The sequence below is a fragment of the Zea mays genome, chromosome 5, assembly GCF_902167145.1.
Source record: "Zea mays cultivar B73 chromosome 5, Zm-B73-REFERENCE-NAM-5.0, whole genome shotgun sequence".
Classification (NCBI taxonomy): domain Eukaryota; kingdom Viridiplantae; phylum Streptophyta; class Magnoliopsida; order Poales; family Poaceae; genus Zea; species Zea mays.
In genome coordinates, this window is record NC_050100.1 from 223888900 (window position 1) to 223910816 (window position 21917).

At 43.1% G+C, this 21917-nt stretch overlaps 4 protein-coding genes across 9 annotated transcripts; 1 reads left to right on the plus strand and 3 right to left on the minus strand.

Annotated features, from left to right (window-relative positions):
* Window positions 1-292: 292 nt before the first annotated feature.
* On the minus strand, window positions 293-4242 carry LOC100284663 (diphthamide biosynthesis protein 1). 2 transcript variants are annotated; one of them, XM_008645565.3, is made up of 2 exons: window positions 2103-4242; window positions 293-598 (listed from the first exon to the last, which is right to left on the minus strand). In XM_008645565.3, the coding sequence occupies exons 1-2, from the start codon at window positions 3487-3489 to the stop codon at window positions 534-536; spliced, it is 1452 nt and encodes a 483-aa protein (XP_008643787.1). In that variant the 5' UTR covers window positions 3490-4242; the 3' UTR covers window positions 293-533.
* On the plus strand, window positions 3738-8352 carry LOC103627890 (carboxyl-terminal-processing peptidase 2, chloroplastic). Of its 2 annotated transcripts, XM_008648195.4 has the most exons (13): window positions 3738-4089; window positions 4348-4690; window positions 4800-4952; window positions 5367-5449; window positions 5552-5760; window positions 5931-5999; window positions 6106-6221; window positions 6305-6380; window positions 6463-6504; window positions 7371-7479; window positions 7598-7695; window positions 7783-7876; window positions 7971-8352. In XM_008648195.4, the coding sequence occupies exons 1-13, from the start codon at window positions 4003-4005 to the stop codon at window positions 8097-8099; spliced, it is 1608 nt and encodes a 535-aa protein (XP_008646417.1). In that variant the 5' UTR covers window positions 3738-4002; the 3' UTR covers window positions 8100-8352. The 2 variants fall into 2 exon arrangements, with proteins under 2 accessions (XP_008646417.1, XP_020394331.1); XM_020538742.2 differs by lacking the exon at window positions 5931-5999 and having other exon boundaries at window positions 3768-4089.
* Window positions 8353-10141: 1789 nt separating this feature from the next.
* Window positions 10142-12610, minus strand: LOC100281965 (uncharacterized). 2 transcript variants are annotated; one of them, XM_008645422.4, is made up of 7 exons: window positions 12303-12610; window positions 12149-12223; window positions 11736-11824; window positions 11447-11531; window positions 10877-10958; window positions 10663-10785; window positions 10142-10411 (listed from the first exon to the last, which is right to left on the minus strand). In XM_008645422.4, the coding sequence occupies exons 1-6, from the start codon at window positions 12480-12482 to the stop codon at window positions 10697-10699; spliced, it is 600 nt and encodes a 199-aa protein (XP_008643644.1). In that variant the 5' UTR covers window positions 12483-12610; the 3' UTR covers window positions 10142-10411; window positions 10663-10696. The 2 variants fall into 2 exon arrangements, with proteins under 2 accessions (XP_008643644.1, NP_001355038.1); NM_001368109.1 differs by having other exon boundaries at window positions 10155-10411; window positions 10671-10785; window positions 12303-12537.
* Window positions 12611-15339: 2729 nt separating this feature from the next.
* LOC100383859 (uncharacterized) lies at window positions 15340-21689 on the minus strand. Of its 3 annotated transcripts, none has more exons than XM_008645894.4 (8): window positions 21135-21689; window positions 19605-19718; window positions 19430-19519; window positions 18847-19221; window positions 18505-18768; window positions 17603-17992; window positions 16982-17222; window positions 15340-16545 (listed from the first exon to the last, which is right to left on the minus strand). In XM_008645894.4, the coding sequence occupies exons 1-8, from the start codon at window positions 21217-21219 to the stop codon at window positions 15876-15878; spliced, it is 2229 nt and encodes a 742-aa protein (XP_008644116.1). In that variant the 5' UTR covers window positions 21220-21689; the 3' UTR covers window positions 15340-15875. The 3 variants fall into 3 exon arrangements, with proteins under 3 accessions (XP_008644116.1, XP_023155806.1, NP_001349100.1); NM_001362171.1 differs by having other exon boundaries at window positions 15497-16545; window positions 18847-19218; window positions 21135-21296; XM_023300038.2 differs by lacking the exons at window positions 19430-19519; window positions 19605-19718 and having other exon boundaries at window positions 18847-19218; window positions 21135-21481.
* Window positions 21690-21917: the final 228 nt, after the last annotated feature.

A 21917-nucleotide genomic window follows, 5' to 3' on the forward strand; every position in this document is an offset into this window, starting at 1 on the left:
TGATCTGTATCATATGTGGGGAAGATGTTTACTATGGCAGATTGTGCGATAACAATATGGAGACAATGTTTGGAAACTGAACCATATATTGGTGCAACCAGGCAAACAAGACACAAAGATGAAGGTGGATGAACCTCCATCTTAATGTATGTTTGTTTTTATCTCAATCTATATAGATTCCATATAGATTGGATGTAATATAGATTCGATATGATTGGGTGGTTTTAAATCCAGAGCAAATCAAAATCTTTACGTTTTTTTTCAATCTCATCTAATTTATGTGGTGTAGGAATAAGGGAACATGCCTTAATTGGATGGTTGCACCAATGGGTATGACAACACCTCATACCTTCTCAAGATGTTTACAATGAGACATTGTACGTAACAAATTTACAGTATATGGGGTGGTGGATACATCGATACAGGTACAGTCACAAGATTTTCCCTCTGGTAACTAAACATCGTTACAATCACACTAAAACCTGGTGTCAAAAATCCTTTTTGAGCCATGAAGCTGTTCTCGGTATCCCTATTCACCTGACTAGCTCACGAGAATCCTGATTCCCACGCTTCTCCTCGGCTTGAATTTCGTTGCCTGCTAATTAGAATTGCAAACAAACATAAAACCATTACCAGACCAAAAAAAAAAAAACAGGACCACAACAATGCTACCGAAGTAGGAAAGGTAATGGGTACCCGAAACCTGATCAGTTTTTATCATGTTAAGCCTAGTTTGGGAACTCCATTTTCTCTAAGGATTCTTATTTTTCTAAGGAAAAATAAACGAATTTCACTTGGAAAAAATGGAAAACCCTTGAGAAAATGACATTCTCAAACTATGCCTTAGGGTACAGATTTAGGTCAATTTTCATACACGTAGGTTTGTCGATGGACATATATCTATACCCCACGAGTTTATAGGTACAAATTTGTTCCTGGAGTACCCAAACCCGTGAACTCGTAGGATTTTAAACCCCACCAAACCTAGTACATATTGTTACTTTATTTTATATTTTATAAACGAACAACAAACTTGTTATCTCCCCCATTTACTTCCTAATTTGTATCAAATGGTGAATGTATAAGTAGTTAGTGAGAGTGTTGTTTGCTTGCTATTATAGTTTTTACAAGCGTTATATACGTGGTGGATGGATAACTTAGTGTAAGGTCACTTGATTATACAACTTATTATTCATATTTTATTTTCTCTACTAATAATTTTTATACCAAATCATGAACTCGTTCTTCATCACATAAATTTTGGACATGATCTCATTAATCATTACGAAACTTATTGATTATGAGAAAAACTAGCATATTGGAGATGAAACTCGTGGATAACGCGCGAGTATCCACTAACCTGATGGGTACGGGTTTGGACAAAATTTCAAACCCGTCATGGATACGAGTTTTTTTTAATGTGTATAGATATTTTCCACAGATACGGGTTTGAGATGGCAAAACCCGAGGGGTTTGTACCCGTTGCCATCACTATACCGAAGTATTGCCATGCCATGAAACGATGATCTCACAAGTAAACCAGGACAATTAGGTAATTTGCATCGCAATTTTGTTTGGCTTATGAAATGGGCACAACTCCATCTCTCACTAGCTCATTGTTAACTTGATAATTAGGAAGACATGGTTTCCTCAAATAGCTAGTGTTATTCAGTCTTATGTGACATTTTAGATTGAGATTACAAATAAGCTAAAATAAGCTACCCAATACTAGCTTATTTCAGCTTGTTTGTAGTTCTAAAGTGATATTTTACCCTCCTACCTTTCCACCATAATCTAACTTGTATAATCTAGGAGGGAAACAAACACACCCTAAGTGTTCCCTCCTACCTTTCCACCATAATCTAACTTATATAATCTAGAAAGGAAACAAACACATCCTAAGTGTTAGTTCAAAATAAGTTAAATTATATAATCTAGTCAGAGTATAATCTCAAACAAACAGAGCCATAATGTTCAGTTTTTTCTTTCCTTGAGGCTATAAGACAGCACTTACTGTTTCTTAATATTAAGCCTAACCAAATATTGGGTCATGTAATTATGGTTCAGTGATGGCAGAGTTTGTAGAAATGTTGAGCACTTACCAATCCGAACCCGCAGTTTCCTCTCGCCAGTAGATGGCTTCTTCTTCATGTAGCAGCTATTCCAATCACCTCCATCTTGCGAATAATAATCCATCGGGTAGTCACCACCATAATCCCCATCACTGCAGTTGCAGTTTCCACGAGTTCCTGATCCTGAACAACACCCAACACCACATTCACTACCGCAACCCCTGCTCCCCTTCTCCCACCACCCAGGGACATAGCCCAGTGCGACATCAAACTCGAACGTTGTCAGCACTGGCTTCTTGAAACCCTCCCCCCAGTCGATCGACAAGCGTGGACAAGCAATTTGCACCCAGGCATCAATGGAATCTCCAAATAGCTCCATCCTCGCCGGGGAAAGCTCCGACATGAGCACCACTGTGTGTTCCAACTCTTTCTCCTCCAAATGCTCCACCACCCTGTCAAGAACCTTGGTGCTCCCCTGCCTCCCCAGGGTGCCAAGTACGACTCCCCAGCTCTTGGCCTTCCTGGCCGCCAGCACCGCCGCTTTCCTCGCCTGCTTCATGCCAACATGGTCATACTCCTCCAGCACGAGAACCCCGAGGAATGGGTCGAAACGGTAGGCCTTCACCCCGGGATTGGCGATCATAAACGCCTCGAGGTGGAACCTCCCGTCGGCGACGAACACCACGGCGCCCACCTCCTCCGACTTCTTGAGCGTCGGGGCGGTGCAACCCAGGATCTCGCCGGCGGACAGCGGCTTCGCCTGCGGCACGACGATGTCGTGGTAGCCCTCTACCGTGAGCATCTCGCGCGCGGCGTGGACCGCGGCGATGAACTGCACGGTCCCGGCGATGGCGAGGCGGGGCGCGGCCGCTGGGTCCGGGAAGGCGGCTCTGACGGCGGCGGCGAGGCGGGCGGCGTCCACGCGGATCTCGACGAAGACGTAGAGCACCGGGAGGAGTGAGGCCGTGACGGGGACGAGGCAGGAGTGGCCGTAGTGGACGAGGAGGTCGGCGGCGAGCGCCCTGGCGGGGCGGTCAGCGAGGCAGCAGGCCCCGTAGGTGGCGTCGGCGAGGACGAGGACGTCGTTGTCGGCGCCGGGCTCGAGGTAGGGCGCGAGGAGGTGCGACAGTGGGAGCGCGAAGAGGAGCAGGCCCTCGGGGAGCTGCAGCGCCACGCGGCGAGCGGCCGCGGACCGTATGCGGTGCGCCGTCTTGTGGAGCTCAAAGTTGTAGTTGGCCGGGAGGAGGGAGGTGGCGGCGGCGGCCAGGGTCGGGTCCGAGAGGATTGAAGGCGGGATCGGGGTGTGCACGAAGCGCTTGGGCGGGTTGGTCGGCCTCTTGCCCCTCCTGTTGGGGCTCGGCGGTGATGGTTCCGCCGCCGTGAGGGCAAGCGCGGTGGAGGCGTCGCCGGCGTCCATTAGCGGCGGCCGGCGGACGGGAAAGGCTGGCGAGGGTTTTGTTAGTCGCCGGCGGGTGTGTCTCTTCAGCAAAACGGCCCAGTAATACAATACAAGACAACGAAACGAGGTCAGACAAGTGGGCCTCGGACAGATACGGCTCAGCCCAATAATTCCCACCTGAATGGTCTGGCCCACACACGCGTCGCGTCGCGTGGCCGTTGCCCAGCCACCCAGCCCGCCCGGAAAAGTGCAGCCTCGTCAGAGTGGTGGGCCAGACAGCTTGGCCGCCCAATCCAGCGTCGCCATCCCATCGTCGTCGTCTTCCATAGCTGAGCTTGTGGTGTCTCCGCAGTCCGCACTTGGCAATTCCGTGGCCATTATCTACTCCTCGGCTCCTCTCCTCGCAGAAGAATTCGTTCCCCCAATTTGGAGTTGGAAAAGCGTCGACCCCAGAAAACGGGAGGCCTCGACCTCGCTAGTCTCCGTTCCATTCGAAAAGCCATCGCCTGGTGAGCGAGAAGGGGAAGGTCGATGGCGACGTGTTCTCGCCCGCTCTTCGTCTCCGACTCAGCGGCCTCCGCCTCGCCGTCTCGGGCGTCCTTTCGCCGCCTTCGCACGGTGATCTCACCTAGCTTTCTGTCGCTGCCACACACACACACCCTTCCTTCCTCCCTTCTATCAAGCTCAGCTGTTTGTATACTGCATTCATCAAAACAATTCGGCGCTTGTCGGTAGGGTCGGTTCTGGGTGAGGGGGTAGCTAGAGACTAGCGCAGTAGTGCGTTCTGTTGCTGTCGATTGCTTATACTGTGGCCATGCTGATGCTTCGATTCCTAACCATCGTTTGAACTTCGAACAATTGCTGAATGAACTGCAGGTCGCAGTCGTATCGATTTGGGAACCCCTGCCCCACCCACCACTGCGGGCTGCAGCCTGCCGTTTCGCTCGAACGAAGCAATGCTCCAGGAGATCCACCGAGTGTTTGGCGAGTGGACCGTCCGTTTCCAGATTGACGCGGCCAATAAGGAGAATGCTGTCCCGTTACTCTTCACTGATGGTCACTTTGCACGGCAACCTCAGCCGGTGCTACAAGGCCATGAGCGCGCTGCGGCCAGATGGGGTATCCAGGCACTTCATGTCCGCTGGTGGTTTCGAACGCGTCGTTTTAGGGGTGGTGCTCGTCATGTCCATCTCGGGAGCTTCTTATACAGCACCGTCATGTAAGTGTTCCAACATTGGTACAGCCATGTGGCTTTTCATCATCTCTCCGCGTTCTTTCTTATGTATGCTGACACCTTTGTGTGATTGTCTATTGGTGGGTGATCCAAGCATCGGCGCTCACAGAGGAAAACTTGCTTTTCCTGGAGGCTTGGCGCGCGGTTGATCGAGCATACTATGACAAATCTTTTAATGGGCAAAGTTGGTTTAGATACCGTGAAAATGCCCTTCGCAATGAACCGATGAACACAAGGGAAGAGACATGTATGATTCTTGCATATTGCCCCAACTTTGTCTTTCATAACTAGAACTAGAACCTTGCCTTTCATACATCACAATCACACTTCTATCACGGTCAGAATAATTACATTAGGCATTCAACAGTCATTTAATACAGTGTTTTCAAATACATTTATCATACACCAAGGACAGATTTAGTTGTTTAAAGGAAACCACCATCGCATTTGCCCCAAGCTTTTCTGTCACAGACAGATATTACAGTGTGTCTCCGGTAGGAGCTAAATTTCCAAACTGCAGTGTTAGTATATCACTAATTAACTATGGGGAATTCTATAATCCAGAACTCAAATGCATTATAGATTTGTGCTGAAGTAAACCATCACACTGTACAGTGTTGATTCCATATTATCATTTTGTTTAATCAATACTGAATTTCAGATGCGGCAATCAAGAAAATGCTTTCAACATTGGATGACCCTTTTACTCGTTTCTTAGAACCTGAGAAATTGAAGAGCTTGCGGGTATAGAACTCAATTATTGATTCCCATAGAATTTTGATTCATTTAGTTACTAGTTAGTGCAATATATCTTATAAAGCAGGCCATTATCTTTTCTGAAGGAAGTCTGGTACGCAAGGCGCACTCACGGGTGTAGGTTTATCGATTGGTTACCCAATGGCAATTAATGGATCACCTTCAGGAGTTGCTGTCATGACAGCCACCCCTGGTGGTCCTGCAGAAAAGGCTGGCATTCTTCCTGGAGACACCATTTTGGCAATTGACAACAGAAGCACTGAAGATATGGATATATATGATGCCGCAGAACGCTTACAGTAAGGCCAACTCTCATTACTATGTAAATATAATCAGTGGCTAAAATACAGTGTTACAAAAAAACACCGATAATTGTATACATGCATCCCTTAGTTTTGGTTGCCCTAGGTCAACATTTTCTTAATATTCTTAATAAGAGTTGGTGGTGTTCTGTCAACTGATTTTCTAGGGGCCCTGAAGGAAGTTCAGTAGATTTGTCTATTCGTAGTGGGACCAATACCAGGCATGTCGTTCTAAAGTAAGCCAATCATACAATCCCCTTTTACATAGTTAGAACAAAAGGATGAAACCCATTTACTGAAAAACTCGCCATTAAGTATTCCATCCTTTTTTATTATTTCCAGGAGACAAACAGTCAATTTAAACCCCGTGAGGTCAAGGATGTGTGAGATTCCAGGTTCAAAAGATAGCTCAAAGATCGGTTACATCAAATTGACAACATTTAACCAAAATGCTGCAGGTTTGCCGCCTTGAGAAAGCATCATGATGTTTTTCGGATGCTGTAAGTCCTGCTGATTATGTCAATTCATTATCCTCCTACAGAATCTGTTAAGGAAGCCATTAAGACATTGAGGGACAACAATGTTAAATCCTTTGTGCTGGATCTGCGGAATAACAGGTTTGAGCCTGCAGAAATTGGGATGTATGTTGATGTTTAAATGTTTGCTTTGTTGGAATTTTAACGTGGTTGTCTTATGCAGTGGTGGCCTTTTTCCTGAAGGAATTCAAATTGCAAAGATTTGGTAAGCTTGTTTGAACCACAAATTATTTCATGGTGTGTGAGCTTTATCCATATGTCTTGGTGGCCTCCTTAACTGTGCATATGTCCTGGTGCACCTAGAAAAATCACTGGAATTCTAATCGGCCTTCTAAAAGAGAACTTTACAGTACCTTCTACTCCAACACAGACAGGCTGGAATATAGTCTAAATCTGATCATTGAACCTTGCCTACAATATGAGAACTTCGGGTTATGATCAAGGGATGACCTAGGCTGTAGTATTTCTCCGGGAACATGTGTCAACAATTGAATGGAACTTCTATGTCGAATGATAATTGAGTGTTTAACTTTTTAATCAACGATGAGTTGAGTACACGTTATCCTAGAGGCGTAGACTATGACAGAAGAACATAATATGATGCCCGCACTCTTGTTTGTGTTAAGCACAACTTGGAAAAAATTCATCAATGGTAGTGTGAAATCAGTCTCCACGATGTTTTTAGAGAAATTTCTTCATTGATGATTGATTGGTTCCTGGTGGCTGCCTATATAGTAGATAGTGATGCTTCTGGTTTGGACATTCGAGGAAGGAGGAAATAAAGGCAGGCAAAACCAAATAACACTTTCCTGGAAACATGGAAGTTTTGTTCTTTCTTTTTTGTTTGTATCTTGAAAGATCACCCTCCAACAGATCATACTCCCATATAAGTTCTAACAAATCTAGTCCATTTTATTGGAAAAAGTGAATGGTCTGTATTCATTCTGAGATAAAAAAAAAAGCTATCTTGCAATAAATAACAACTGTTATCTAAGTTGATCAGTTTTTTAAAATTTTAACTGCTATCTAATGAGATGATTGAAGTATTAAGTGTTACTCCTGCTTTGCCAGGATGGACAAGGGTGTTATTGTATATATATGCGATAGCCAAGGTGTTCGTGACATTTATGAGGCTGATGGCGCTGATACAATTGCTGCATCAGAACCGTTGGTTGTGCTGGTATGACCTAGCATTGCTTAAAGAAAACAACGACTGATAGATTTAGTTAATATTTACCTGGATTATTGCATTTTACCTGTTTTCCTAACATCAAATGTTCCACTTTTAAACTTGTTAGGTAAACAAAGGAACTGCAAGTGCAAGTGAGATCCTTGCTGGAGCGCTGAAAGACAATAAGAGGGCAGTCGTATATGGGGAACCAACATATGGAAAAGGGTATTGCTTTCCCCTCCCCCTATCATGATGTCCTTGTTCTTATCCTGAATGTGTATTGTCTCACTCCCATTACCTGTGGACATTCAGGAAGATTCAGTCGGTTTTCGGATTATCTGATGGATCTGGCTTGGCTGTTACCGTAGCACGCTATGAAACTCCTGCACATACCGACATTGACAAGGTAAGAGTAAGCATAGCAATTGGCCTAAAAACAGAATTTGGTGCCACTTATGATTTTAGCTGTTTCTGAGTAGTTGTGAATGATATTTTTTTAGGTTGGTGTGATTCCAGACCGACCACTGCCAGCTTCATTTCCTACCGATGAAGATGCCTTCTGCAGCTGCCTTAGGGATTCAACGGCTGCTTGCAATCTGAATGCTGCTCAGCTGTTTGCAAAATCATGACCAGGCCCTTCATTCAACATTTTGGGTCTTGGGCGTTGTACAGATAACCGTGGTGTTTCGTAGGAGCTGCTTGTGCGTGGTGTGTGGGTAGTCCGTAATTCTTTTCATTAGCATTGATTTTTGTCCCAGTTTTATCGCCTGTGAAATGAAAGCATTGTTTCTGCGTGAAATCACGGTCGTGTTGAACATGCACTTGATGCAACAATTTTGAATGGAAGCACTAAGAAAACCTGCAAATTGTCTTTCATTTTCAGTCATTTTATGCATCAGCGTTACTGAATACTCCTGTCCGCAAAAGAGTGTCGCTATAGGGTTTGTGCTGGTCAAATTTTCTTAAGTTTGATTGGGTTTGTAAAAAGTATTGACAATATTATATTTTTAAATAGAATTATTATAAAAATGTATTCCTTTTATGTATGTTTGGTCAAAAAGAAAACATTTGACTTCTCAGTAGATGAGAATGACACGCTTTACCAAAGAGAGGATATCACTGCTAATTGCTCGGGCACCTTGCGCTTGGTCTGCACATCAACCATGATCTTGACAAAGCCATTTGTGCTGGTTCAAGCAGATTTTGGAAATTTTGGAAAAACATTGTTTGAGAATGAGACACTCAACGCCTAGGGCGGTCCATAAATGAAAATAGTCTCTTTTAACCCAAAAACTTAATGTTTTAGAGCATGTTTGGTTCTCGGCTAACTACGTCTAGGATTGAAAACGGATGGAAAAAATCCATCTCGACCTGTACCGTTTTTTCACATTTGACCCATCAGTTTTCGTATTTGCGAAAAAAATCTAGATACGGGATAGGGTATATTATGTTTGTTTTTGCGGAATCCCGTTTTTCCGGATTTAACCCATATTTATCTCATATTTAAGAAATCCAAGATGAGCCTAATATGCATTAGTGCACAAACTAAAGCATCATATTTTTAAGTGACATACTATAGCATAAGTGGTCATTCTAGCCACCGGCTCTTCTGAATAACAAGTGGTCTAAAGGCTCAAACAATATGGAATGTAGCTATATATACACCAGTAACAAGCAAACAACAATGAAATGTTGTCTCTCCATATCTATTTGTTTCATGTTATTGTCCTGCTACTCGATCATCAATATCATGTGTGCTTGTATTAAATTACGAGTTTTCGCTTAATATTTCCGCTCATGTTCGTTTTCGTGCACCCTTTTGTTCTGCTACCATTTTTGTTCCCGACTATTTCGGACTCGGTGTCATTTCCCGTGATAAAATATAGGAATGGAAATAAGAGAGGTTTTTTCATCCGTTTTCATCTCTAACTACGTCATAACTTGCATAAGATTAATCGGTCAAATTAAAAAACTAAAGGTTTGTTTGGTTTTTCTGCCTAAGGCACCACGATTTTAACTTTAGTGTCTAAGATTAGTTATTTAATTCAAACGATTAAACTTAAGCAAGTTATGACATCTTAGATAGTAAAACAAAGTATCAAACATGCCTTAACATTAGACAAAAAAAAGTTAGATAAACTATGGTGAGTTAGATAGTAAACCAAACCGCTTTTACTATCTTAAATTTGATCAACAATAAATAAAAAATATCAATACTTATAATAATATTGAATAAATACCATCAGAGTATATATGTAATTTATTTCTATAATAAATTAATTTAGGGATATAAATGAGAACACCATTCTTTAGAAAATTATCAAACATGAAGCAATTTAACTATAGCAAGCAACCCATAGTTGCATTCTTTTTTTGGGGAGAAAGTGAGTACTGACCAGGGTTCACCGTTTCGTTTTTACTGTAGCGAATTTTGTTTTTTTCCCAAAGTTTAAGTTTGACTTTTATTTTTTTGAATTTAGAACCGAAATCACATCTCGGTCAGCATCGAAAACGGGTAAGTTCACCATAATTCGGTGATTTCCCGGCGAGAAATGAATCAGTGGTACTGACCCCCGATCCGTTTGAAACAAGTCCGGTACAGCCATTTGACATCATGCCAGAAAGACAGCAACAGATCTCAAGTTCTCAACAATGCGCAACAAAACTTGTAGAAATCACGAGGTGGAAAACTGCAATGTCATTAGCTCACAGAGTAACAAATCACAAGGGCAAGGTTACTGGGTTACAGAACCCATGGCTATGATTCAGATCCCAAGGTTGGGTTACAGGACCCATGGCTACGATTCATGTCTAGTTAAATTCAGCCAGGGTTTTAAAAACCCATGCTCAATGCAGCTGTAATGAAGTTGGGCGTCGCAGAATTGGGTAGTCCGCCCAAGGACCTGGTGTCACTGGTCCACAATTTGTATACCGCCACCACCTGTTTCATGAGAACAAAGAAATTTGTGATACATGAGTCATGAGTGAATGAGAACAAATGGCAAGGCAAGCGAGCATTCAATGGTTAATGACAACAAAGGCAGTCAAATTTCTACTGCAGTATAAAAGATCATAAGAAAACCACATGATGCAACAAATCATCAGCATTCTAGTACATGAAAAACATACTTTCCAGATAGAAGTACATGTATCCCACACAAGGGAAAGCTCAAATTAAGATAAGTTACTAACATGTTTACCATTTATCAGGAGGGCCACAGCACATCTATTCCACCTTTGCAACTTTCCTTTGCTCAATTTGACCGGTCAAATCACATTGCATCTCAGTCCAACTGATTGGAACCAATGTACCACCTGAGGAAACATGTGGGAAGCAACATTAACAAAATCTAGAATAACGATAGCAGTTCCATGTAAACAAATTGCATTTTGCACCCTTCCATACCAGCTATGCTTTGTGCTGAAACGACTCCAAGTTCATTTTTCGCAGTGGAAAGGTAATATGCCCTTGCATCACCAAGAGAAAGCTTTAACATTATTTAAGGATCCAAAGCCAGCCAAGAATATTAACTACTTCAAACAGGAAAAATATTCAGGGCCCATTCAGCATGGCTCCTCCAAACACGCCAGAGCATTTGAGACACTTTTTGCAGCTCTGCCTCCTCAGTCCTCACTCCCAAAAGGCTGTACCTCTACTGTTCACCCCAAGACGACTCCTCAAAATGTGTTGAGAAGCCCGTTTTGGGGTCAACAGTATAGAAAGCCGGAGCTATTTTGGGCTGAGCAGCCGGAGCCACAAAAGTGGCTCCTCAAGTGCTCCGGCTCCTCCGGAGGAGCACTTCAGGAGCCAAGCCAAACGGGCCCTCAAAGCAAGAGTTTAAAGATTTAAAAAGTTACGACAGCTTAAGAAGGTAGATGTGGATAACCTAAGGGCAAGTAAACCTAACCAAGGTTGATAACAAGAGAAGAAAACAGAGATTATTTGTACTGCATCATTTTCGTCAATTAAGGATACAACCATAGCTTTAACAATGTCCCCAGGACGATATGATTGGTACATATCCACCTTGTCAATTTCAGTTGCACGAACATCTTGCTGCCTGCAGGTAAAACAGAGGAAATTTATGAGAAACTTTCCCCTGATAGGTTCCCTAAGTCCCCAAGATGAACAAGAGCATGAATCCAAGTACAGAATTCAGCAAGCAACTAAAGCAAATGTAGTACAAGACATCAACTGGAAACAAATAAAAGATGGAACCAACACAAGGCAAAATAAAATCATGGGGAAGGCACCAGTGCACCACCTTATCATGCCAGTGAACTTTTCTCTGATAGCCTTTGAGTCAACACACATGATATCTGCAGAGGCCATTCTAGCCATAACCTTTGTTACCTGCAAAAGTGACAGCTTTCAGGAATCAGCGGTTTAGAAACTTCTGCTTTTTAAAAAAACATTGTGACTATGTTCGACGACTTCCTGCAGCAAAGATGCCTGAAAAATACGATGGTGTGCCCATTATTACCCTATAGACAACTACAAGAGTAATGGCTCTGACTTTCAGACACATGCATCGCCCCACCTCCAACCTGAACCAGGGGATGCGTGTGGTAATTGGAAATTTCAGAGCATGGCCAATTGCCATTGAGTGTTTTCACAAAAGCAAATGAATTGCAATTCTTGAAACCATATTATGCCCAGTATTTCTGAGCATCTTACTCGGGCGATGACGACGCTTCCCGGCTGCGGCACAGCTCCATGGGCCTTGTGCCCCACCACCTCCACCGTGGATCTCTGCAGCCCAAACGAACAAACCAACTCATCACACGCACAAAACAAAAGGAAATCAGAAACCCTACCAAGCCAACCCTACCTGGTCGTCGGAGCCAGGTGCGGGCGGCACGATGCGGCGGCGCCCGGTGACCGACGCGCGCACAGAGCGACCGTCGGCGTAGGCGCCACGTCCGGCCGCGAGGGTTAATGAGTTTCCGAGAAGCTCCCCTGGTGTGACCACGTCGTCGCCGCCGTCATGGTCCATCGCGGTGGCCGCCATTGGTATAGCTGGTGGCTGGGGTTTGGGGGCAACTGGGCAAGGCAAGGGAGGGTTTTCGCCGCCTTTCCTCCTCGCTCGACTACGTGGGCTTTCTAATGATGATACTAGTCGTCAATGGACCTGAGAGCAATGGGTTTACAGGCCCAAAATAACAGATTAGGCCCATTCTTTTTTTTCTTTTGGTTATTCGATGAAAAAATCATCGACATTCCTCGGGATGGCAACGGGTACATACCCGTCGGGTAGTACCATTTCATACTCATACCCATAAAAAAATTATACCCATTAGACTACCCATATATGCTCGTGGGTATAAAATCTTACTCATACTCGTACCCGCGCGGGTAATTTTACCTGTCAGGTAACCCCATATCCGTTAAAAAAATCTTAAATTTCAATATATCAATCACTCAAAATATTAAATAAACATAAAAAATAACTTCAACTTCGCACATAACAAATCATATGATTACATAACTTTGGTATCTAGACAAATGATGGCTAGAGAAGGGTTTTATTTTAGTTAAGATGGACTCTATTAGATGGTTATAGTGGTTGTTGGTCACTTATTCTCAAATGTTGTGAATCAAGAACAAAGCAACACAATTGTTAAGGATTAAGGACCTTCGACCTTCGAATCATTATCTCCTTTCGAGTATAATGATGTTCAGACGAAGATTATGAAGGACACACCTTCATCATTTATCAAAAAAAAAATCCATAGAAACAATATGTTATATATCTATCCACTTATTCATTTATGTGTCCAAACTGTAATGTATATATTCATGAACATTAACAAAACTTATATTACATTGATACCTTCGGCTTGATCGAAGGTGGTGATGCGAGGGCAGATACAATCCAACATGAACAGTAAGGGGATACTATTCACTTATTTATAGACATGGGACGCAGCCCGAGTAAAAATATATTTATAACCCTAACATGTACACATAATCGTAACATAAGTTATCAGAGCTTAACTAGTTTTTTCCTCATCGGTTCAGCATCATGTTTGACCTTCATCGCCGTCTTGACCCGAAGCTGTCGCCCTTCGGCTGAAAGCTTCAGCATTCGATATTGTTGCTTTCAGACAATATCTTTGTCTTAAGAGCCCTCGGCGGAGAAGAAGACCCTCAACATCGCTTACAAACGATGTCTTTGTCTTGAGGACCTTCGGCGGAGAAAAGACTCCAACATCGCTTACAAATGATGTCTTCGTCTTGAGGACCTTCGGCGGAGGAAAATACCTCCAATAGTGGTATTGATGTGGGTATATTTTATCTATGGATAGATGGGTATGAGTAGTACCAACTTGTACTCGTACTCGTCTACCCAACGGGTAGAGTTTTTTACCCATTAATATATCCGTGGGTAGAGAAATCATCTTATATCCACCTTCATATTAGATAAAATCCGTTGAATATTCGGGTTTCGCGTACACATTGCCATCTCTAGTCGGTATCCTCGCTATCAGTCTGAATTTCACCTCTCCACCGAAAAACAGAGACGCTTTATGCTCTCCTAGTCTCCCTCAATATGATTAAAATTGCTTATTTTCTACGCACTGTTATCCTAAATTTATAAGTTTTTTTAGCTTTTCTACGTACATTGATTTGCTATATATCTAGATACGGTATAGATTTAAATACATAATAAAAATTGTATATCTAGAAAACTTAAATGTCTTATAATTTAAGATGGAGAAAATACCTTCTAACGGTTAAATCATAACCCTCCTCCATTACATATAAAAAATCATTTCACTCCCTTGGACAATCAAAGGATCTCAAGTTTCACCAAAATTATTAAAAGAGTTGCAAAAAAACATGATATTAAATATATATATATAATTAATAAATAATAATTAGCATCATAAATATTATTATTTCATTATAAAAGTTTGATATAGATGTAGACTGCTTTTCTGTAAATATTTAATCAATAAAAATCTAATAAGATATGTACTCTGTATAATTTAAAAAATGGACCATGAATAAGTGTCCCGCATAGTAGAGTAGACCAAACCAAATGGGAAAAAACAGACAAACAGGCATAGACTGCTATATTGTTTTTGTCTGAAAAAATAGCAATACGGTCTAGTAATTACAAATATGCATGACGTAGGTATGAATCTCTATTATCGACTTTTTGTAAATCAGTCCATCAATCCACTCCTATATGAACTAGAATCTTATGAGCATGAGCATTGGATGTTCGCGTGTAATAGTTATATCACAATTTATGCAGGTATAACCTATGGCTATCTAACTTAGATATAGGCTTGAGGTGCTATTTTGTGTTAAAATTTTAATAATGGCATAAGTGGTATTTGATATAATTTAAAAGGATGCTCAGATTATATATCATGGTGGCTGAAAGGGTAATCTAAATGCAAATTTAGTGGACATTTTATACGCTTCATAATGGCATGTATGTATGGATGATTTTGATGCAGATTTAGGGCTACTTTAGGAACCTTAATTTCCCAAAGAATTTATATTTTCCATATGAAAATAAACTAATTTCTCATAGAAAAATAGAAATCCTATAGAAAATTAGGGTTCCCAAACTTAGAAGATTATATTTTATGTTATTTCTCATAATAGTAGAGGTGGACAAGTTTTTAGAGATCATAGCTAGTTCAGTAATTATTATTTTCAATGGTGACTTGAGCCTATCAAATTAATGACTGGATCTTTGTAATATTTTCTAGTTTACAATTTATCTTTTTTTTCTAGCATGTCTAGTAAAAAAACTCCAATTAGCAACATTAAAAGCTCCAATTAGTAATAGTAAAAAGAATCTTGGGTTTACAACCAAAGAATACACCGTTGTCCGAAGGTAGGGCCGCTTGTGCTAGAGAACATGAATTGAACACGGAACCATGATATCCAGTTATCCACAAGACTAGAACGAACATCACTCATGACCAAAGTAAAAAAAAAATGCAATAAGACCATGCAAAGTAAGAACCAAAAGAATATTAACACAGGTACCACCTGACATTTGAGGAACTGAGCCGGCTGTATAGTTCACCTCTCCAACGCGAGGTAGATCCCTGACACTGTCTGTTTACAACGAACTGCATCCAGTACAACCACCTAGTCACAACAACATGATGCCCAGAACTCCGGCAAGAAACCAATCAGATGCATGAGAAATGAACCGCAATTTGCGAAAATTAGAGAGCACCTGCCAACCCCATCCTCATTGCTTCCGGGGAAGAAGCAGAAGGCAAAGAGAGAGAGAAAACACCCATACCCAAGGGTGAAGGGTCACCACGAACTGTACACTAACATGAGGCACGAATCAGGTAATGACAACCCCCGCCAGCCTCAATCCCAGAGTCAACCGAAGCTAACAGCCTAACACTAGTTCACTGACTGATCAATGGCGTGGCAGGTGCCCATGCTCACTAATGCTGCCTCTAGAGCGGTAGAAGGAGGCCAGCTTCTTCTTCATCCGCAAGGGGCCTGATCTATTCTGCAGCACTGGTGACTGGGCATGGGATCCCGCTGACAATGCCGCGCGAGGGTCGTGCGGCCCTTCTATTCGGCCAGAACTGTAGTCCATAGTGACAAACGGTAAGGAATTCCGGTAGTCTAGACACCCAGAGGCCCCAAAGCCCCAGCTTCCACTCTCAAAGACCAGGTCTCCTTCGTAGTCACCGTCTTGGTCAGATGAATTCCTTGGACTGTAGGAATCGTCGCAAGCCTCATCTGGATCATTGTAGATCAGCTTCAGTGCCTGGACAACTTCACCCATGAACGGCCTCTGCGATGGATCTGTGTGCACACACATGGAAGCGATGGATGCCACCTTCGCTACATTGTCGAAGTTAAAATTTCCATCCAGAGACGGATCAATTAACTTCTCCAGGCCCTCCTTATGGCTTAGCAGAGGACGGGCCCAAGTTACAAGGTTCTCAGGATCCTTGGACTCAGAGATGTTTACAGGCTTCCTTCCTGATATAAGTTCCAGCAAGACAACCCCATAACTGTAGACATCGCTCTTAACAAGAAGATGGCCCGTCATTGCATATTCTGGAGCAACATAACTGTGCAGTCAAAGAGAAAAAAAAATAAAATCGAGTCAAATAAAAAGCAAGACACTGCTGTGTACAAAGTGTAGGAAAACAATTATTGTGATAGCACGAACTATTTAGCAAGGAAAATAAAAAGGAACGACCCCTCAAGCATTGCCATTGTTTGACACACAAAAAAATAGTATCAACACACTCTAGGAATAATCATTCTCGGAATTCAGGAACACTAGGATTTAATCAAGATAATCATACTAGCTGATTTTCCCCAACTGTGACATCTAGGAGTACATCCATAATGTAATTAGAAGCAATCACAAAGAGAACCAAAGTCATACTACTACAATCTAACGTATCAAGAAGCAGAAAAATAGTAAAAAATCATCAACTAACGGTCACATGGTAATTGACATCGTTATATAAGATGGGGTAAGAGCAAAGTGTGCCTTACCCGAAAGTACCCATTACCCTGGTAGATATAGGTTGAGTCGCATTGGATGCTTCCCTTGCTAAACCAAAATCGGTCACTTTAGGAGTGAAATCTTCCTCTAATAATATATTGCTGGCCTTGAAGTCACGGTGTATGACATGAGGGTTTGAATCTTCATGCAGATATGCTAAGCCTCGAGCAGCGCCAAGAGCAATTTTCATCCTAACATCCCAGTTCAGCTTACCCTTAGCCTTGTCAGCGCCTAGACAGGGAAAAAAACAAGGCTAGGATCAATCCAAAACAATCATGTTAAGTAAAAAAAAAATCCTACACTAGACACAAACATCACAGAGAAAAATACGGACTTCCGTACTTTTTAGTTCTGAGTGCTGTGTTTCACTGAGACACATCATCAGAAAATTTTTAAGTTTTGGACGCAGTAGTTAATATTGTACATATATGTGATTCATTAGAACTACGCCATCAAACAACTCAGTTCTATTTTTAGAATGCCAGCTGATTCAGACAGTTCATGTTTAACAAATTAAATAAGCCTCATCTGATTATTTTATGGGGATTATTGTAGTCAGCGCTTTCCATTCAAGGCTCATTAACCATATTTTTTCTATTTGGCTGGCATACCATGAAGATGGGATTCCACACTTCCGTTTCGTATGAGCTCATACACAAGACATCTTTTACTCCGCTCAATGCAAATACCAATCAATTTGACAAGATTCCGGTGGTGCAATCGACTGAGCATTTCCACTTCTGCAATAAACTCACGGTCACCACTCCTGTCCTCCCTTGTAAGCAATTTAACAGCAATTTCGTTTCCATCCTCTATCGTCCCATGGTAGACACGCCCAAAGCCCCCTTGACCCAAAACTCTTCTTGAATCAAAACCATCTGTGGCCTTCTGAAGTTGGGCTAGTGAAAATGTCTTTACAGATGTTGTGCAAGTAGCCACTGTTGAAAACACTGATGCTGACGCAGAGCTCACCATGCTGGTTGACAAAGTTGGCCTGGTGCCTGCATCATGCATTAAGTTATCAGCATAACGGCAGCTTTAAGAGTGGCAAATTATTTAGTGTACTCAAGAAGTTCAACTTGTGTGACCTTTCCTAACAGTTTTTGTTGTCAACCATATGCTAACAGCGTTTTTTGAAGTTGAAAACTGTTAATGCATGTTTATCATAAGGAAGTTGGTAAGAGTCTAAAAACTTAGACTATCATAGATTGCAAAGAGACATTTACTGCAGGGGAAGACTAAGTGAAATCATTACATAACAACTTTCATTTAACTCGACTGCATAGAAATAGTAAATGATACTCCCACCAAAATGGAAATGGTGCTAAGTTTTTCCATTGTTGACCACAAAACTCTAGACTTGGCAACTTGAAAATGAAAACAAATGCTCTAGAAAAAACAGATTAACATGATGCTAACTCCTACACAGCCTTAGTTAAAAATATTTCCCAAGCAGCCATAAGCAATAGATAATTGACAAAGCACAATAGAAGTAATACTATAAACACCATACCATATCTTCTATTAACTGCTGGGATAGTTGCAGGGGTCATAGCCTCATGAAGCCGTCCAAGTTTCTTCCATCTTACTAGTAAGATCAGCAGAACAGCACATGTCATCAGAAGTCCAAGAGAAGACCCTAACACTACCACGATGACCAAAATATCTGATTTATTGTGCTTTTTCTTCTGATCAGGCACCTCTGCAGTTATAGGATATTCTTCAGTTCCTGAAGGATCCGATCCTCCAGGCAGAGATGATGGCGGGGATTGCAATCCTGCAGTAACAAAGATCCATAGCTATGAACATAAGTCGAGCAAACAACCTAAGGGGTATTCCATGTGCACGGCCTTACCATGATAGCTGATATTGATAACTTTATAATCTCCAAATATAGATGAATTTATCTGAACCTTTTTCTCCATGAACCTATCAGATATTAGGGATGCCGTATAAGTATCGAACTGTTCTCTTAGCGGCACCAAATAAATGGTCACCCGTGTCTTCTGGTCATCCTGGATACTTGCAACTGCAGCCATGATCTTCACCTGGCTTTGTTTAAGAAATGTCCCAGCTGCAACCTCAACTTCTAACTCAGCTATGCTCATGAACAGTAGATAAGGAGCTAAGTCCAGATCAACGATAACACTAATAGGCTCGACACAGCCACAAGGGGAACCAATTGGTGTTGCAGTCAGTGGCTCGGTGCAGATATAACTAGAACAACCTGCTAAAGATCCAAGGAATTATTCAATGAATATAGGTAACGAATACAATCACATATCTAGTCATAAGAGTAGTTCAAACCTCGATAGCAACAGTACAAGATAAAAATAGACCACAGAAGAATGGCATAAGCAACAGAATCGGTATACAAGGAATCCTAACGGCATAAAATTGTGAATTGCATAAACAAGGTGCACTGACAAACCACAAACCTTCAGGTGTGGGTGCTGAGGATGGTGAAGGGCCCTGATTTGACTCTCTGTGGTGCGGGTGCTTGTGTGAATGATGGCGCGCATCAACGCCTTCAAGAATTAGAAGAAAGTAAACACCACTCTATAAAAAAATAAGGTTTGAAATTGTAGTATTTAAGTTGTCATGGTTATGTACCAGGAGATCCTGGAGGTAGTGCACTCGGAGGATGTGAAGGGGAAATTCGAGGTCCAAACGATCTCGCTTCAGGGGCTTTTGATGGACTTGGTGCTGGGCTAGGTAATATAGTCGCTGCAGAACATAGAGGGGTTAGGGTTTACACTGGAGAAAATTATGTAAACCTGGTGGAGGAAATTTATGCAACGGTCTCATATAATTATATATAAACTTCATATACGGTGTAACTGTAACATCATAAAAGGCATGTGGCGCATTGGAGTTAAATGGCCAACGTCCACTGGCAAATACTATTTGTAAAACAAGGCTACGTGATATGGAAAGATAGAAAAACAAAAGATTGAATTCCCAATGAACTTTATACTGCATCCGACAATGTTGTAGCTTTGCATAAGTTACTTTAATGCAAATCTAGTACTTCTACAGTTCTCCAAATAGCCTAAGAAAATTGCTCCCCTTCCTGAAGACTGGACACCATACATGGAATACACTTTCCAGTTTCAATACTACCGAGTCGAAACAAATTACTCCCTCCGTTCTTTTTTATTTGTCGCGTTTGAGTTCAAAAATGAATTAGCGGGCGACAAATATTCGAGAACGGAGGTATACCGAAGAATATCGCCTCGCTGACAAGTGACGATTTTATGCAGCATTCCATGTAGATCCTAAGATTTTATGCCTGATGAGGAAGGTCAGACAACACGCCCCCACCATTGTTACAACACCATACTACAGAGGCCAACCTAGAGAAAAGAAAACATGCATGGTAAAGAAGCTCAGCTAGCATTCTAGCAACCACAGCCTCGCTAAACAAAACATGTGCTCGTACATTGCAACCTCTGCATCCAACAACCAATCCCATGAGCCCGTAGAACAAGGCGCAATAGACAGCACCTACTTCTGGCTGCAGCATGAATGCCCTCGAGAGAAGGCATGTGCCAATCTATCTAAGTAGACACCCCTTGCCTTCTCCATCTCCTGGGTAGGATTAGGAATTTAGGATGATCCCGGGTCGGTGTCAGCCAAAATTCCAAAAGGCCAGAGCACTTTTTCCACTCGGGGGGCGGGGGGCGGGGACGGAGTGGCAAGCAACTGAACCCACCGACAGTATCGTAGACCTTACGCCTCCTCGCCAGTCGTCAGATCCTTCGCACAATGCGAAAACCATGCGCCTGCGCTGTAATCTAAAAAAAATCCGCACAAAGAAAAAGCAGCCGAATTCCGCGCCACGCACCAGAAATGCCAAGCTCCAGCAGCGGGCGCGAGCGCGCTTGGGACGGCAGCGAGGCACGGCGGCAGGAGCAGGAGCAGGAGCAGCGCGCCCGGCAAGGTCGGGGAGGTTTCGGTGGAATGCGGAACGGGGCGCGGAATCCCCGCCCGCCCGAAGCGCGAGCGCGGGCGCACCGCCCCACGGCGAGCAACCCCGCGGAATGCGGAGGGGGGAGCGGACACAGGGAAGGATCGAGCGGGACGGGACGGGACAGGACAGACCGACGGGGACGGTAAAGGGAAGTGTCGAAGGCTTTGTACCGTGGAGAGCGGAGGCCTCGGCGCGGAGGAGCAGGAGGAGGAGCAGCCGCAGCAGGGCGAGAGAGCCGGCGCCGACGCCGCCCATCTCGGCGCGGGCAGCTACAGCATTGCCCGGGCGGCGGATCTGGAAGCTCGTGGCAGCGCCGGATCGTGGGAGCGAGAGCGGCCGCGGCGGCGACGAGGAGGAGATTGGTAGCAAGAGCGCTCTTGTCTCTCTGTCAATCTACAGAGTAGCTAGAGAGGGATGGGGAGAGGAGGGGAACGCATTAAATTGCCTCGGCTGCTCTCTCGTTGGGTTTGGTGGTCTTGCTGCTGCTGCTGGCGGTGATGCAATGGCACGCCGATCTGCTACTGCCAATTCAGATCGGGGGTGGAGTTAATGAGCAGCTAATCAGGGGTTAGTGAGTGGCCTCCCCTTCCGCTCCGCTTGTGTGGGTTTCGAATCGAGGGCGGGGAGGGAGAGTGACGCACGCTGGCGAGCTGCTTTCTGGCGTCCCGGACCTGCGTAGTACGTGTAGATTGTTTTGGACTTGGTGGCTCCAGAGTCAAACAAGTGTTCCCTTCTTTTCCTCGACTTCGTTTCGTTTTTTTTTGTGGTTTTCTTGCTAGGTTGGGTTAGAGAGAGAGAGAACCGTGTGACGATATGCCAAACGCATGTTGTTAGTGAAAGTATTCAACTACGACAAGCCATGCATCACTCACTCATTTGTGTTCTAAAGCAAGCTCTCAATAACAGCAGGATTTCAGTGTTTAAGCCTTCATGCACCCAGGTTAAGAGTAGGT

Coding starts and splice junctions, on each gene's coding strand:
- LOC103627890 (XM_008648195.4), top strand. CDS start 4,003: ATGGCGACGTGTTCTCGCCCGCTCTTCGTCTCCGACTCAGCGGCCTCC. Junction 4,691..4,799: donor TTCTTATACAGCACCGTCAT/GTAAGTGTTCCA, acceptor GGGTGATCCAAG/CATCGGCGCTCACAGAGGAA. Junction 7,696..7,782: donor GAACCAACATATGGAAAAGG/GTATTGCTTTCC, acceptor GTGGACATTCAG/GAAGATTCAGTCGGTTTTCG.
- LOC100281965 (XM_008645422.4), bottom strand. CDS start 12,482: ATGGCGGCCACCGCGATGGACCATGACGGCGGCGACGACGTGGTCACA. Junction 11,532..11,735: donor AAGTTCACTGGCATGATAAG/GTGGTGCACTGG, acceptor TTTTACCTGCAG/GCAGCAAGATGTTCGTGCAA. Junction 10,786..10,876: donor TTCAGCACAAAGCATAGCTG/GTATGGAAGGGT, acceptor ATGTTTCCTCAG/GTGGTACATTGGTTCCAATC.
- LOC100383859 (XM_008645894.4), bottom strand. CDS start 21,219: ATGGGCGGCGTCGGCGCCGGCTCTCTCGCCCTGCTGCGGCTGCTCCTC. Junction 18,769..18,846: donor TATCAATATCAGCTATCATG/GTAAGGCCGTGC, acceptor TTGTTACTGCAG/GATTGCAATCCCCGCCATCA. Junction 17,993..18,504: donor AGCAGTTAATAGAAGATATG/GTATGGTGTTTA, acceptor TGCATGATGCAG/GCACCAGGCCAACTTTGTCA.
- LOC100284663 (XM_008645565.3), bottom strand. CDS start 3,489: ATGGACGCCGGCGACGCCTCCACCGCGCTTGCCCTCACGGCGGCGGAA. Junction 599..2,102: donor GAAACTGCGGGTTCGGATTG/GTAAGTGCTCAA, acceptor AATTCTAATTAG/CAGGCAACGAAATTCAAGCC.